The sequence below is a fragment of the Apodemus sylvaticus genome, chromosome 10 (genome assembly GCF_947179515.1).
Source record: "Apodemus sylvaticus chromosome 10, mApoSyl1.1, whole genome shotgun sequence".
NCBI lineage: Eukaryota > Metazoa > Chordata > Mammalia > Rodentia > Muridae > Apodemus > Apodemus sylvaticus.
This window is the reverse complement of record NC_067481.1, coordinates 64,630,640-64,644,505: the sequence shown is the minus strand read 5'-3', so window position 1 is coordinate 64,644,505 and position 13,866 is coordinate 64,630,640. Positions and strand designations below refer to the sequence as shown.

The window sequence follows — 13,866 nt, the reverse complement described above, 5'->3', positions numbered from 1 at the left end:
TTTTTTACTTTGTGCTTTTGTTCTTGTGTTTCAGTTCTTTCTATATCCTGAAAGTTGAGCTTTAGCAGCTGCATGGTTTGCAAGTGTTTCTTTCATCTCTCTCTTGCCTTTTCACTGGTCTTGTAAAAGTACGGTCCTTTTTGTCTTTTCCTGTCTCTTTGAAAACAGGGTGTTGACATCCAGCCCAGCTACCTGTGAACTCTCCATCCTCCTGCCCTTGTCTCCCATGTCTGGAGTATGGGTTTGTTTTGGCTTTTTACTGTTGCTATTTGTTTTGACAGGTCTTGGTGACTTTTCTTTGAACTTTCTGTCATTTTGCTCTAGCTATCTAAGTGCTCTGATCCTAGACCTATGCCACCACATCAATTGCCTCTTTTGCACTTGCATAATAAGTTGTCATATGGTATAGCAAGTTCTTGAGATGGTCAGGTGGGTAAAGATGATGTCAGCTTCCCTCTAGTTAGTTAACTTTAGGACTAAAGTAGGCCTTGGCTGGGTGGGGAGGGCTTCTTAAAGGAAGTTCCATTGTCAAAGGCTTAGCTACTTAATAGAACCTGCATGTCTTGCTGCCTCAGCAGCAGCTACAAAGAAATTGGGCTGTCGTAGCAGATATGAGAAGGAACTTCTTTTTTTCTTTTTTCTTTTCTTTTCTTTCTTTCTTCTTCTTCTTCTTCTTCTTTTTTTTTTTTTTTTTTTTTTTTTTTTTTTTTTTTTTATGTATGGGTGATTTGCCTGCATGTACATCTGTGTACCATGTACGTGAAGTGCCAGTGGAGGCCAGAAAAGGATGTTGGATCCTGGAACTTAGTGGGTGCAGAGACTCAAACCTGGATCCTCTGAAAGAATAGCCGTCTCTCTAATCCCCCTCCCCCCCAGCACAGTTTTTTCTTTTCTTCCTTTTTTTTTTTTTTTTGGTTTTTGGTTTTGGTTTTCCGAGACAGGGTTTCTCTTTGTAGCCCTGGCTGTCCTGGAACTCACTCTGTAGACCAGACTGGCCTTGAACTCAGAAATCAGACTGCCTCTGCCTCCCAAGTGCTGGGATTAGCCACCACTGCCTGACTGAGAAGGAACTTCTAGGGCGGGTCAGTGTGAGATAAAGGTCCTTGTTTTATTCTTTTCACTCTTGCAAAATAAATTTAGATAGCCTAACAATGCCCCCGGAAACCTTAGGTTGATTCTATATCTCCGCATAAAGTCTCTGGACCTTTGCATATGCAGATGTCTCAGTGGGTAAAGGTGCTTGCCACCAAGTCCTCACAATCTGAGTTCAGTTCCCAGGATCCACATGGTAGAAGGAGAGATCTGACTCCCATAAGTTGTTCTCTGACCTCCAGACTTGTACTGTGTGGCATGAGTATACAAGCACAATAAATAAATGTAATAAAAATTAAATATCCTTTTAAAGTAATAATACTGATTTGTAATATCACATTGCACATTGAGTGTGTGTACTCCTGTGTATATATGTCTATCACTAATAAAAGTGGTATTTTCTGTGGATCTCAGGTGTTTTTGAAAAACCTATTCTAGGTCGTGGAGAGATGGCTCAGCAGTTAAGAATGCTGACTGTATCTGGGTTAGGAGTGGAACACACCTATAATCCTAGCAGAGGCCGGCAGACCTGAGTTCGAGGACAGCCTGGTCTACAAAGTGAGTTCCAGGACAGCCAGGGCTACAAAGAGAAACCCTGTCTCAAAAAACTTAAAAAAAAAAAAAAAAAAAAAAAAAAAAGACAAAAATACCTCAAGTTCAGTGCATACCCCTGGGAGACCTGCTCTTTTCTGAAGGGAAATGGATGCGGAGTTGCATCTAAGGGAGAGGTGAGGCTGGAGGCATAATGAGTGGGTGGGAGTAGTGGAGGGAGGAGAAACTGCAGTCAACATGTATTGAAAACAAAAAATAAATTTAAAAAGAAGGTAGGGGCGGAGTGATAGCTGCTCTTTTAGAGGACCCAAGCTCAGTTCCCAGCATCTGCAAGGCAGCTCACACGTGTCTTGTAACTCCAGTTCTAGGGTATCCAACACTCTGACACAGAGATACATTTAGGCAAAACATCAGTGCATGAACAATAAAAATCAATCATTAAAAAAGAAAAAGAAGGTCTGGGACCTCAAACAGTGAGTAGGGTCAAGCTTCACTCTGACAAACCCTTTTAGACCTTCAGATTTGGGAAGTAGTACTTTACACCAGAGGGAAAGTGGGTCTGTAGGATTGTTTCCTTTCTCATTTGAGGGAAGGACGATAACCACTATGTGGCCTCTGAGCCACCTCTGGTTCTATAATAGCAGCTACATGTAAAAAAACAATCTCTTACCATACTAGCCAGCTTCACTTAGCAGCTCATCCCATTTTCTTCCTCCTTTCTGGCTTAAACTCTTAAACTCTTCAGGATCAATAACAAACAGGGTGTCAACTTTAGTACACACATTTGTAGTATCAGTGGTCAATCAAATAGAGGAAAGGGGTTCATGGGTTGGTTTTCCTCAAGTACACCTGCTGAGATATAATAGAAAGTCTTCAAGTAGCAAGACTGCTTTAGCAGAGTTGTCCTAACTTAGGAGGGGCACCTTGGCCCCAGACAGTTTCCTGGATTCAGTGCATACCCAGGCCAGGTGGGTCTAGGCTCTCATATACTCTATCCCATTTTTGATGAGACACCCTTGTCCTGTCTGCCCCACTCCAGCTTGCACCCTCCTTCTTCCATGATCATCAGTTTCTAACAGCTCTCCTGTCCTAACTCTGGCAGTATGGGACACAGAAGAGGGCTGGAGACCAAGTAGCCAGAGGGCTGCATTGCAGCTGACCTTATAATATAGAAGCACTGGCTGTCGAGTGTCAAATCCCTGCCCCCCTTCCCCCTCCCTGTGTGTGTGTGTGTGTGTGTGTGTGTGTGTGTGTGTGTGTGTGTCTTTTTCTCTCTCTCACACACAAGAAAATTTAGGTGAAGCCTTGTGTCTTTGGAGACCTGCATTACTAACCTTCTTCTGCCTGAATTTAGGTTACAGCATAAAATTTGGCTGTGCTTTGGGAACTTGGGTTCCAGTCCTGCAGAGCTATTTCCTAGCGTATTAGCTTCTTAGGTCCTTCCTCCCTATCTGTAAGTTGGTATAAAGAGGTATATAAGGGAAATGGAGCTTCCCACATCTTGGGGCTGTAGCAAGAGGTTAGGAGTAGGGCTAGAACCTGGGTTATATTTAGGATGAGTAGCACTTCTACCAGTGCTGCTGTGACACTACTGCTTATTCCTTTGAGTGGCACCTTTGAGAAATGCAGAGAACTTTTCTCAGCAGGTCGTCAATGCGAACCTGACCTACTACCCGAGAGTAGTAGTTGGAATTACATGATAACTATTCATTTTAAAAGTTAAGGCCAATTATCTTAGCTGATTCCATTTCCTTGCTATTGTAAAAAGAACAGGGATAAATGTAGACATGCAGGTAGAAGACATTCTTTGGGCACCCCTGTAGGAGTGGTATGCTGGGTCAGAGGAAGTTCTGCTCTTAGTGTTCTGAGAAACGTCCACATGCATTTTGCAGTGGCTGCACTTACTCCTCCCAGCAGTGGGTTGCTCTCCCCATATTCTCACCAATGTTTATTGTCATTTTTTTTGATTACCATTCTCACTAGAGTACATGGAGTTTCAGGATAGTTTGGTACACATATACAAATGGAATTTTATTGAGTAGAAAAGAAAAATGAGATTATGAAATTTTAAGAAAATGGATAGAGCTGGGGTAGAAAACATTACTTTTAAACGAGGTGACCCAGGCTCAGAAAGGCAGAACCCTCAGGATTCTCTCCTGTGTACAGATCCTCAGCTCTAGCTGCTAAATATGTGTGTGCAGTTTGAAGAAATGTGGATAAAAGCCAGAAAACTAGAAAGGGGCACATAGGACTAGGAAAAAAAGATCCATTACGGGGGAGGATAGGGAAAAGAGCAGAGCAGAGCTGCAGGAGAAATACTAGGGCACAGGGCACAGTGGGGTGGGGCGGGGCAGGTGCATGAAAATCAACAAAAATGAAGTATGTGTGAAAACACCAGATAGAAACTAATTTTAAAAATAAGGGCCACAAGGTGGTTCAAATGGGTAAAGGTGCCTGCCACCAAGCCTGATGACCAGAGTTCAGCTCCCAGGATCACATGGTGGAAGGAGAGAACCAACTCCTGAAGGTTATTCTTTGATCTCCACACATGCTGCAACCTTGGTGAGCTCACACGAGTGTACACGCAAGTATACTAAATAAATATAAAAATCTGAAAAAAGAAAAATAGCTTTCTTTATAATTCCTTTATAAAATTGTCATTATGTTACTCCCATTAAAAAGATCAGTTAAAGGGAGAAAGTTAATGTAGAGTGGAGCGAGCAAGATGGCCCAGTGGATGATGCACTGGCCCCACAGTGTGAGGACTTGAACTCAGATCTCCAGAGTCCACATAAAAACTGCAGGTGGTGGCACCTATCTAGCACCTTTAGGATGAGGTAGGGGAATCCCTAGCATCTTGAAAGCCAGCTTCCTTTGTCCAAGTAGTAGTGAACAATAAAGAGACACTGTTTTAACAAGGTGTAAGGTGAACCAAAGCATACTGTGCCACGCCCAGGCCTAGTGGGAGGTCACTCTTGCTTTTTTGTTTTGTTTTGTTTTTGTTCCAGAGCTTTTCACGAGTGGAATTCAGCCACTTTAGGAAATAGTTGCATTTGAAGGAGTTAAACATGCAGTTCCCATTTGAACTAGCAATTTCACATCTAGCTGTCTACCTGAGAGCAGCAAAAGAATGGCCATTCAAACACATGAAAATGAATATCCATAGCAGCTTTATTTACAGTGATTCCAAGTGGAAACAACCCAGGTGTCCTTTGGTGATAAAGTGAGAAAGCAAAATGGGTCTTGTCTGCTTGATAGATTCAGCCTGGACAAAAAGTGATCTGTTGAACCTTCAGAGTGCGGTGAAGGAAGGAGAGCTTCCAGACCAAAGGGCTTTACACTGTGTGGTTCCATTTAGATAAAGGATTGGATGGGTGATGAGGCAGAGGGATTGGGGAGAGACAGAGGGAAATGATAGCTAAAGGCCTGAGGTCAGTAGGGGTGAATATTATATAATTCTCTAAATGCGGAATAGCCATTGAACTGTACGCTGTAAACAGGTAAATTATATGATGTAAATTATGTCTCAATAAAGTTGCTATTAAAGAGAAATTAGCTGTGAAAGAGAAATTTTAATTTGGGAGTAGTTTGTTCCCATCTCATGGGAAGTCCTTTGAGTGGATTGGGCTCTAGAGCCAGTTATCCCTTCCTTTTATAAGATTTCCTGATTGTAGTTTCCTGGGTGTATGACAGGGTCCAGGAATGTCTCCTGGTTAGTACTGGGGCAATGAGGGCATCAAAAACACTACTTAAAAGGGAGGGTTAATTTCCTTCTGTTCTGGCTTTGTTTTTCTGGTTTTGTTTTTTAAGATATTGTCTCCATCTAGCCCTGCCTAGCCTGGTTGACCTCACTTTCAGTAGACCTCATTACTCTACTTCCCAATTTTGGGATTACAGATATGCACCAGCATATATGCCTGGCTGTCTTTGCCTTGTATTGACCATTTTGAAACCCTTTCTAAAGGAAATAGAGCTGAAATCAGAGGTAGAGGTTGAAGGCTAAGACCATGGCTATACTCAGCTGTAAGGCAGCATCTTCTGCTCATTATCCAGTTTCTAGTACTGACTGTTGCTGTGCAGTGGGAGGAGTTGGGCTGTAGAGACCTGAACAGTTTGGTGACACTGAATCCTTGAACAGCCTGGTGGCCAATCCCTTGAGAAGAAAATAACCAGGAATTTTGTTGATGTGTTTTATCATCTCTACTTAACATCTTTTTGTATGATATAGTATCATACTTCATATCTATTCACATAGGTCTGAAATCCATCATGGCAATCATTGTCAGTGTTTTAATCCCCAAGGACTGGGATGGAGTTTCAGCAGTAAAGGCTTCCTTTGCAGTTGCTTTCATCTGGTCACTCCTGGCTGTCTTCACCACTTCTGTCACTCAGTTCTCACAATCCCCATGCATTCGTTTTCTGGCTCAGAGATACAATGTGTCTTGTCCATGGGGTGAAGAACACTTGCTTCTGTATAGGACTGTAGAGGATAGTTTACCTAAAGCAGGTTTAAGAGGCTGCTAGAGAGAGCCTGTAATTAAGATTTAGGTGGACTAGAAGGGACTGGCACTGGAAAGAAGAGGCAAGGAAAATTAGGACCTTGCCCTGGCCCTCCACATCCAGAAAGTGAACAGGATTTGGATCTAGGCAAGCTGGGGCATTAGACTACTGTCTCTGTCCACTGCTCCCTGGTTGCAGAACTACCTCTGCTATAAGACTGTGCTGGACCCTCATGACACCTTCCTCAGGTGTGCACTCTTGAGCTCAGAGGCTCGCCAGAAAGCCTTCTGCTCCAACTTTCAGCCATGGGGAAGAAAGCATGGGCCCTGGGTGGGTGAGAGTTCTGCTATCCTAGGGCTGCCCCACACTATCCCCAACAAACTCTCTGAATCTGCATCAAGCAAGTTAGAACTCTTTGATCAGCCTGATGACCTTAACTGGAAAGGGCCTACAAAGGACTAGTCTAACAGGCACTTGACAGGGGAAGCTCATGGCATAGTGATTCTGAACTTAGTGTGGGTACCAGGCCTCATACCGGCTTTCAAACAAGGCTACCCTCAGCCTGGTTAGCAAGGTGATGGTAAAAATGGCTCTGTAGAGCTACAGAGGGAGGCAGGCCAACCACAAGTGTCCAATTGCTGCTGTAAGCATTTAATGCTAAGAAAGGAAGCACACAAAATAGACCTAGGATAGTTGGGTAAGAAGTTGCTGTCTGCCCCAAAGTCTACCCAGTTGTGGCTTCTGCAGCAGGCTATACCAGTGTTTCCCAATGGGATCTGACAGTGTGAAGGACCTGGCATGCTAGGATACATTGCAGCCAGTCTGCCTTCCCAGAGTATCCGTGTTAAAACATTCCAGTGTCTTAAATGGTGTGTGTGTGTGTACATCCATGCGTGCATGTATGTTGTGTGTACATCCATGTGTGCATGTATTTGACCTTTGACCCCCAAGAAGTCTCTGTAGGACTCCTTAAAGCCCGGACAGGTGTGGGTGAGCCTTTGGGTCTATTGCCCAATCTTAGAGGTAGTGCTCAAAGATGGGACTCTATTTACCAACCTCCTTATGTCTTTTCTTTCTTTTTTTTTTTTTTAATTTTTTTTTTCTATTTTGAATCTGCTATTTCAGAAGCTTTTCCTCACTGATCTGAGACTAGAATCTTGGCTGCCCGCTCTCTCCAGCAGTCCTCACTGAGCTATTCTCTCCCTGTCCTGTCCCTTCTCCAGTGCAAGCCAGTACGCTGTTCTCCATGTAGAAAGTAAAGTCCAGCTGGTGTCTTCACACAAGTCCAGCTTGGCTTGCCCCCACCAGGGATGGGTGGTTAGGAAGTGGCGCTGTGAAGGCTGAGGACTGAAGGAGAGGGGTGGATCCTGTTGCTGGTTGTGGGACCTGACACCACCTCTTCTGAGTGACTTGTTTTGTACTTGCAGCCCACCACCCTCCCTCAGGGCACCATCAACATGAACCAGTGCACAGATGTGGTGGATGGGGAGGCCCGCACAGGGCAGAAGTTCTCCCTCTGCATCCTGACACCTGACAAGGAACATTTTATCAGGGCAGAAACCAAGGAGATCATCAGTGGGTAAGTCAGCCAGAGCCACAGGAGGCGCTGTCTGTTTGCTCCCATTTCCGGGGACTCCAGGGCTTCTAGGGCTTCCTCAGAACTCTTCACTGGTTGGTTGTCCTCCCATCCCACACATACACCCCTATCCTCACCCTGTGCCTCCCTGGCACTCAGCTACACAGTACTGTTCATGCCTTCCCCTCAAATAGAATAAGCCCTCTTTTCCAGGCTGTGTATCAGCCACCCTGTATGGCAGCCCCTTTGAGAAATGTCCTGTATGTCACCAAAACCTCCAGATGATTCACATGCATATATTTTCTGACCTCAGTGATGAACCCCATTCATCCTGTAAGGACGGAAGAGGGCAGATGTGTCATTAAGGCTCTGGAAGAAGTCAGTCTAAGGTTGAGGAGTATAGGCTATAGCCTGGGGTAGAGGGAAGTAAGGACATGGAGCCATCTGGTTTAAGCAAGTACAAGGCCATTGGGAGCATTGTCTTCTTTTAGCATCCTTTAGTTGCATCACTGGTGTTGCTTTTCAGGAAGCCAGACAACTCTGGCCAAGAGATAATCTTTGGTAGGTGACAGAATTCTTTCCAGGCTTCTAGGAACAACCTAAAGGAGTACTTTGTGTGTCTTCCTGAGTTTAACCCAAGATTTAAGAGTTTCCAGGGCTTCTAATGAACCCATGCTCCATACCAAAGGAATCTGAGGGTCAAGAGTAAGGGAGCAGTCAGGTGTGAGTGACTGTCTGTACTTGTGACAGTAGCTGGTGCTGCCTGGCCTGATGTAGCACACATGTCCCAAGTGGGTCTTCTAGGGAGCCTCACCCTCCTAGACTTGGACCTAGGAGAGGGCCTGAATGGCAGGTGGGACTGAAAAAGGAGTCAGATGTCTCTAGGACAAGCATGGAGTATCTGGAACTGGGTGGATGATGCCATGTGGCTCAGAGAGATGATGTTTAGCATCTGACTGACTGATCCTTTGACAACTACCTTGGGGTCCTGGCTCTACTCTGAGCCACTCTCCTTGGTTACTTCTCTGCCATCCCTCTGTCAGCATACCATGGGGCCTGCTATATAGACATGTTTATTAATAACCATTAACTGATCAAGGTACCAGAGGCATGTAACTTCAAAGCCCTGTATGCAGGCTCCTACGTCTTGAGGTCCACAGCTTATATGCCAGGTCTTGGCCAAAGTTATAGCAAATCACCTGAAACTCTTTCTCTCCCCTCATTCTTAAAACCCCTCTTCTGACCCAAGCAGCAGCTTCTTTAGCCTTGCCCACATGTTGGGATCTTTGATACCCAGAGAAGTCAGGAATGGCACAAATGTTCCAAAAACAGGCACTTTATCCTCACTATCTCTGTCTGCTCTAATCTCGATGCCCTCTTCAGCGCTGTTAAGGTTCTTCATCTGTGTACTCCAGGCCCCACTATCCTACGTACTCTGCTCACATCAAAAACCAGTTCCTAAAGAGAAGATACTTTCACCAAGCAGGTAGAGCAGGGATATCGACCACCACCCAGCCTCCCTCCCTCCCTCATGCTGTGAGTGGCTTCCAGACTGTATCTGACACAACTTTTCTAAAGGATTGGGTGGGGCTCATTTCTGCTGTCTGGCTTAGCCAGAGGCTAGCATTCTCTTCTCCCTGCCCTGCCATCAGCTCTGCCCACTCTCTCGTTCTTACTGACAGCTCTGCCTTCTTGGAGTTGGAGAAAATAAGTCCCCACCAACCTCATGTGTACTGACTGAGCCTCATCTCTTCACTGGATTGTTGTTCTTAACATTTCTGACACATCTAAATATGTTGGGCTTCCATGTTAAAGTCACATGTAGCTGAGTGTGACATCACACGCCTGCAATTCCAACTTTTGAGAGACTGAGGCAAGAGGAGAGTCAGGAGTTCTAGGACAGCCGAACAGTCTGGGCTACATAGCAGGACCCTGGTTTGTTGTTTCAAGTGTGGGGAGGAAGGAAGAGATAGGATTGTAGACCTGGTCCATCATGGCTCAGCCCTGACAACTCTGACTCCAGTCATGGCAAGCTTAGCAGTGACCAAGAGTCTCAGGCTTCCCTTGCTCAAACTCTTCCAAGTCCTTAGCTGACTTAGCAACTGAGTTCCTCTTGATGACTCTACCTTGCCAAGGCTCCTTAGTGTTGACAATGGATAGAGCATAGGAAGTTTTAAGCACTTGAGAGATTCTACAACCCCTGCCATGTACCCCACATACCTGAGGTCCTTGCAGGAAGATAATCTTGATTTAAGATTCTAGTGAAGTTATAGGAGTCACTCCCTTCACGCACAGGACCTCAAGTATCTGACAGAAATATCAGCTGACATGGAGCAGTTCTGAAACCCAGGCTTCCTGGAGAAAGGTTGGAGAAGAGGATAGGAGCTCAGTGCCCTAGGAAGTCTGCCCATCTGCTGGTCTTCCAGAAGTAACTCCTTCATTTCTTTGGGGCCATGGAGAAGCACCCCTAAGGCTCAGAGGGAGTAAGCCTTTATTCGTGCTCTTAGAACTTGTAGATCCCTGGGCAAGGGTTGAACTGGGGTGAGCAGCCCTTTGTTCAGCAGCTATGGTTCACTACACTTAACTTGGCTTCCCTAGCTACCAGCTCCTAAGACTGCTCCAGAAGGCAGTGTGATGCTTCTCTCCCCATCCTGCAGCAAACCCAAATTAGAGAAGCGCCTCAATGAGCCCTTCTCTTCCCCGGGGTGCTGATAGGTACCTGGATGTGGCCAGCACCATCACTACTCTAGGCCTGGACCCAGTATGGGCCCTGGTGTTCTGAAGTTTAGAACCCTGTCTCTTTTGTGGTTCTGCAGTTACTGCTTGTCTAGAAGGAAGGCTGGCTGTTGTGCCCTACTTGGCCTTAGCTGAGGCCAGGTTTCAAAAGCAAGCCTTCTTCTGTGTTACGTCCCTCTATCCTTCTGAAATTCTGGATGTGCTCTCATTTAACCACTGGTCTCAGAAATGAGGTGAGCCCCGTGGGACTAGGAGCACCCTAGGATATGTTACCTAGAGTGGCAGTGCCATATCTTTACTTAACCTGTCTGTAGCTCTTTCCCTAGCTACCAGCTCCATGCTTTCTGTTGCTGGCCCAGAATGACTTTCTAGAATGCTGACTCTAGTGAAGGATCCTTGGCAATTGTGTAGCCTTGTTTAAACCTGGAGTATGTGGCATATTTCCTGTGTAAGTGGTGGTCTATTTATTAGCCTCTTACTCTTGAGGTGATCCACCATGGGAACTTTGCTGATAGAACTCCAGATTTTTCTCCTTTCAGCCAGTGTCTGCCTGAGTAGTCCTAATTGGCTGCCAGTCATTGCCTGGTTGTGCAATCACCAAATCCAAATCTGGGTGGGCAGTTTCAAAGTTAAGACTAGGCCAGTAATGGGACAGTGATCTTCCTCCATTCCATGGCTTTGGTAGACCCCACCCTCTTTTTCAGAATAGAGAAGTCATCGTGCTCTGAGACCATAGTAGCCATGGAATGGTCATTGTCTAGCCTTGTCCTGATACAGCCCATGCTTTTCCTGACTTGTTAAATGACATAGTCTCAACAGCTACTGCACTCTGATTGGAGTAACACCCACCCCGCTCAGTGTCTGACCACTGGATAGGTATCTCTAGAAAGGGTACCTAAGAGCCTTTACCACCCCAGCAAGGCTTGGAGTCATAGGTCCTGAAAGGCAGGAATTTACCTGGTACTTTTTCTCATCCTGTCTTCCTAGGTGGTTAGAGATGCTCATGGTGTATCCTCGAACCAACAAGCAGAACCAGAAGAAGAAACGGAAAGTAGAGCCACCTACCCCACAGGTAGGCTGGGCAGCATGTCCCCTAGTGGAGCTAGGCCTGGGAAGAAGTGAGGGCAAGATGATAGGGAAAGCTCTGGCCATGGTTGAGGTAGTCATACTCTGCATGCCTCTTCCTCCTATACCCTAGGAGCCATAGGCCACTGAGTAGATGGGCCTACTAGAATGTCTGGGGCTGTCTTCAGGAGGGTTGGAGCCAGCAGGCAAATACTGAACAGTAGCAGCTTAGCATGTGTCCCCTCCCTGGCCATCCTATCTGCTTCTGGGAAGGAAGGGAAGAATGGTGTACTCTTCTGCCACTGCCAGAGGAGAGGAATAACCTGAGCAACAGGGAAGTGAGACCTGCTGGGTCCCTGCCTGACTCTTGTGTGACCAGAGCTAGGTGGCTGGGGCAGCCCAACCAGGTCCAGTCCCTCCCTCTCTCCCTCCATGTCTCCCTCATCCCCTCCTTCCTCCTAGCCAGTATTCTGGGCTCATGGCAGGAAGTACCCTGCCCCCATTCTTGCTGTGTTCACCATGCCATTAGGCTCTGGAAAGGTGAAGTCACCATTCAGAATTTCCAGCAAGGGCCTCTTCCTAGGGTGGTTGTAGGTACTTAATGAGCATCTTTTCCCCTCTGTACCAACTGTTGGTTTTATCAGGATTTTGACCTAGGTTGGATAAATCAAGTCAGTCCTAAAAATGAACAAGATAGGTCTTCCGAACATCATAAAGTCAGAGTCCTGTGGAAGCAAAGAGAGGCAGCCCAAGATAGAACCCTGAGTCCCTGGGCCAAACAGTCTTTGCTGGCTTCTCTGGCTTCTTGGGCTGCAGAAGTGAGACAGGCAGAGGCTGCTGACCTGGGTGTCCACATCTCTAGACTACTATGGACAGTTAATCCTACTAGTAGGATGTAGCCCAGGCATGCATCTGTCGAGCCATCCTGAATCTCATCCTTACCCAAGAAGCCCCAGAGGGCACCCAAGCCAGCCTTCCCTGGAGAGCAGTACCCCTAACTAGAAGTCATTTAAAACATGCAGTCAAAGAAATTAAAACATGTAGTCAGTTTCTCGGAAGCTGAAAGTACAGCTTTTTGCTTAGGAGCAGCAGTTAATACTCAGATCTCCCAAGCTGCCTGATTTGAGAGAAAAGTCCTGGCTGAGTAACAGAGGTTAGGGTTACGCCTTGTTTCCATGGTGATGCCTTGGAAGCACTGCAGCATAGAGCTTCTGCCTCCAAATATGGTAACTCCCTATGTACCAGAGACAGCCTGGGTCAGGCTAGAAATTTGGGTGTATCCCCTCCCCCACAACTTTGTCCCTTCCAAATGAAGCTGCCCTGTGGCCAGGCTCCAACTCTCTGGCCAGTAGAAAGAGCCCTGTGATTCCAGAACAGGGAAGTCACCCCTTCCCTGAGGGCATGCCTCAGAACTAGGGCACAGAGTTCCTAGCCTCCTCTACCAGTGTTACGGCATGCCTTTCCCTTCCCCACAGCTAACCTCTGATGAGCCTCAGGAAAGAAACAAGGATTACATTCGAATGGAAGTCTCTGGGCACACCCACACACACTTAGACAGCCTGCCATCAGAGCCATTTATGTGGTGGGTGAGCCTGAAGCTCAGGCCCCATCTCTTTCCCATGTCCCTGCACAAAGCCCAGAAGAGTTTCAGGTCAAACCCCTCAGGACCAATATGTCCTTGCAAAGAAGGGCTAGAGTAGAAGGAAACAAGAGTCCCCCGGCACAGTGAGAGCAAGCGCATGCGTTTCCTAGCTCTGCAAGAGTCTGTTGTTCATATGGAACTTGGGAGGGTGGCTTTTTTCTCTGCCAGTCCCACAGGCTCAAGGCCCTTGGCAGAGCCTGGGTGATGCTCCCTGCTCTGTGTCTGGATATGTTGACTGTTTGCTGTTCATTTCTAGGATTCATGATTCTACTTCAAGGCTTCCTCCTCACTATGGCCCCTGCTCTGGTTTTCATGCCAGAGAAGTAGAGAGTGGCACCCTGAAGAGAGGGTGCCTACTCCCTTTTCCCTTGCCTCTGGAAGCCCTTCTCAGTATACATGAGAGCAGCCAGGGTTCATCACAGTCTTAACAGCATGAACATGACAGCTGACTGTTCAGGAAATGGCGTACAATGAACCTGGCTTTCTACACCCTTTGCTGATGCAGGATGGCTCTGTGTAGTCTAAGCCTCTACACCTCTTTGTGGCCACATCTAGGGAACTAGATTTCTCATCCACCTGCTCAGAAGAAAAAGGATCTAGCTCAAGAATAGGGATTTGTTTACCTATCCACCAGAAGACAGAATACTGTTATACAGGAGAGGGAACAAGTTCCTTTGGGGTCAGAGGTGTGGGTCAGGCCCAA

The 13,866-nt window shown here is 46.4% G+C and overlaps 1 protein-coding gene across 6 annotated transcripts in view; it reads left to right on the top strand.

The window, feature by feature from the left end:
• Mprip (myosin phosphatase Rho interacting protein) overlaps nt 1-13,866 on the top strand; it is a 117,621-nt gene that overhangs the window by 61,964 nt on the left and 41,791 nt on the right. For all 6 annotated transcript variants that reach the window (XM_052197319.1, XM_052197321.1, XM_052197322.1 and 3 more), the window contains exons 4-5: nt 7,572-7,723; nt 11,444-11,528. In XM_052197319.1, coding sequence (XP_052053279.1) covers nt 7,572-7,723; nt 11,444-11,528 — 237 coding nt within the window. The remainder of the gene's footprint in view (nt 1-7,571; nt 7,724-11,443; nt 11,529-13,866) is intronic.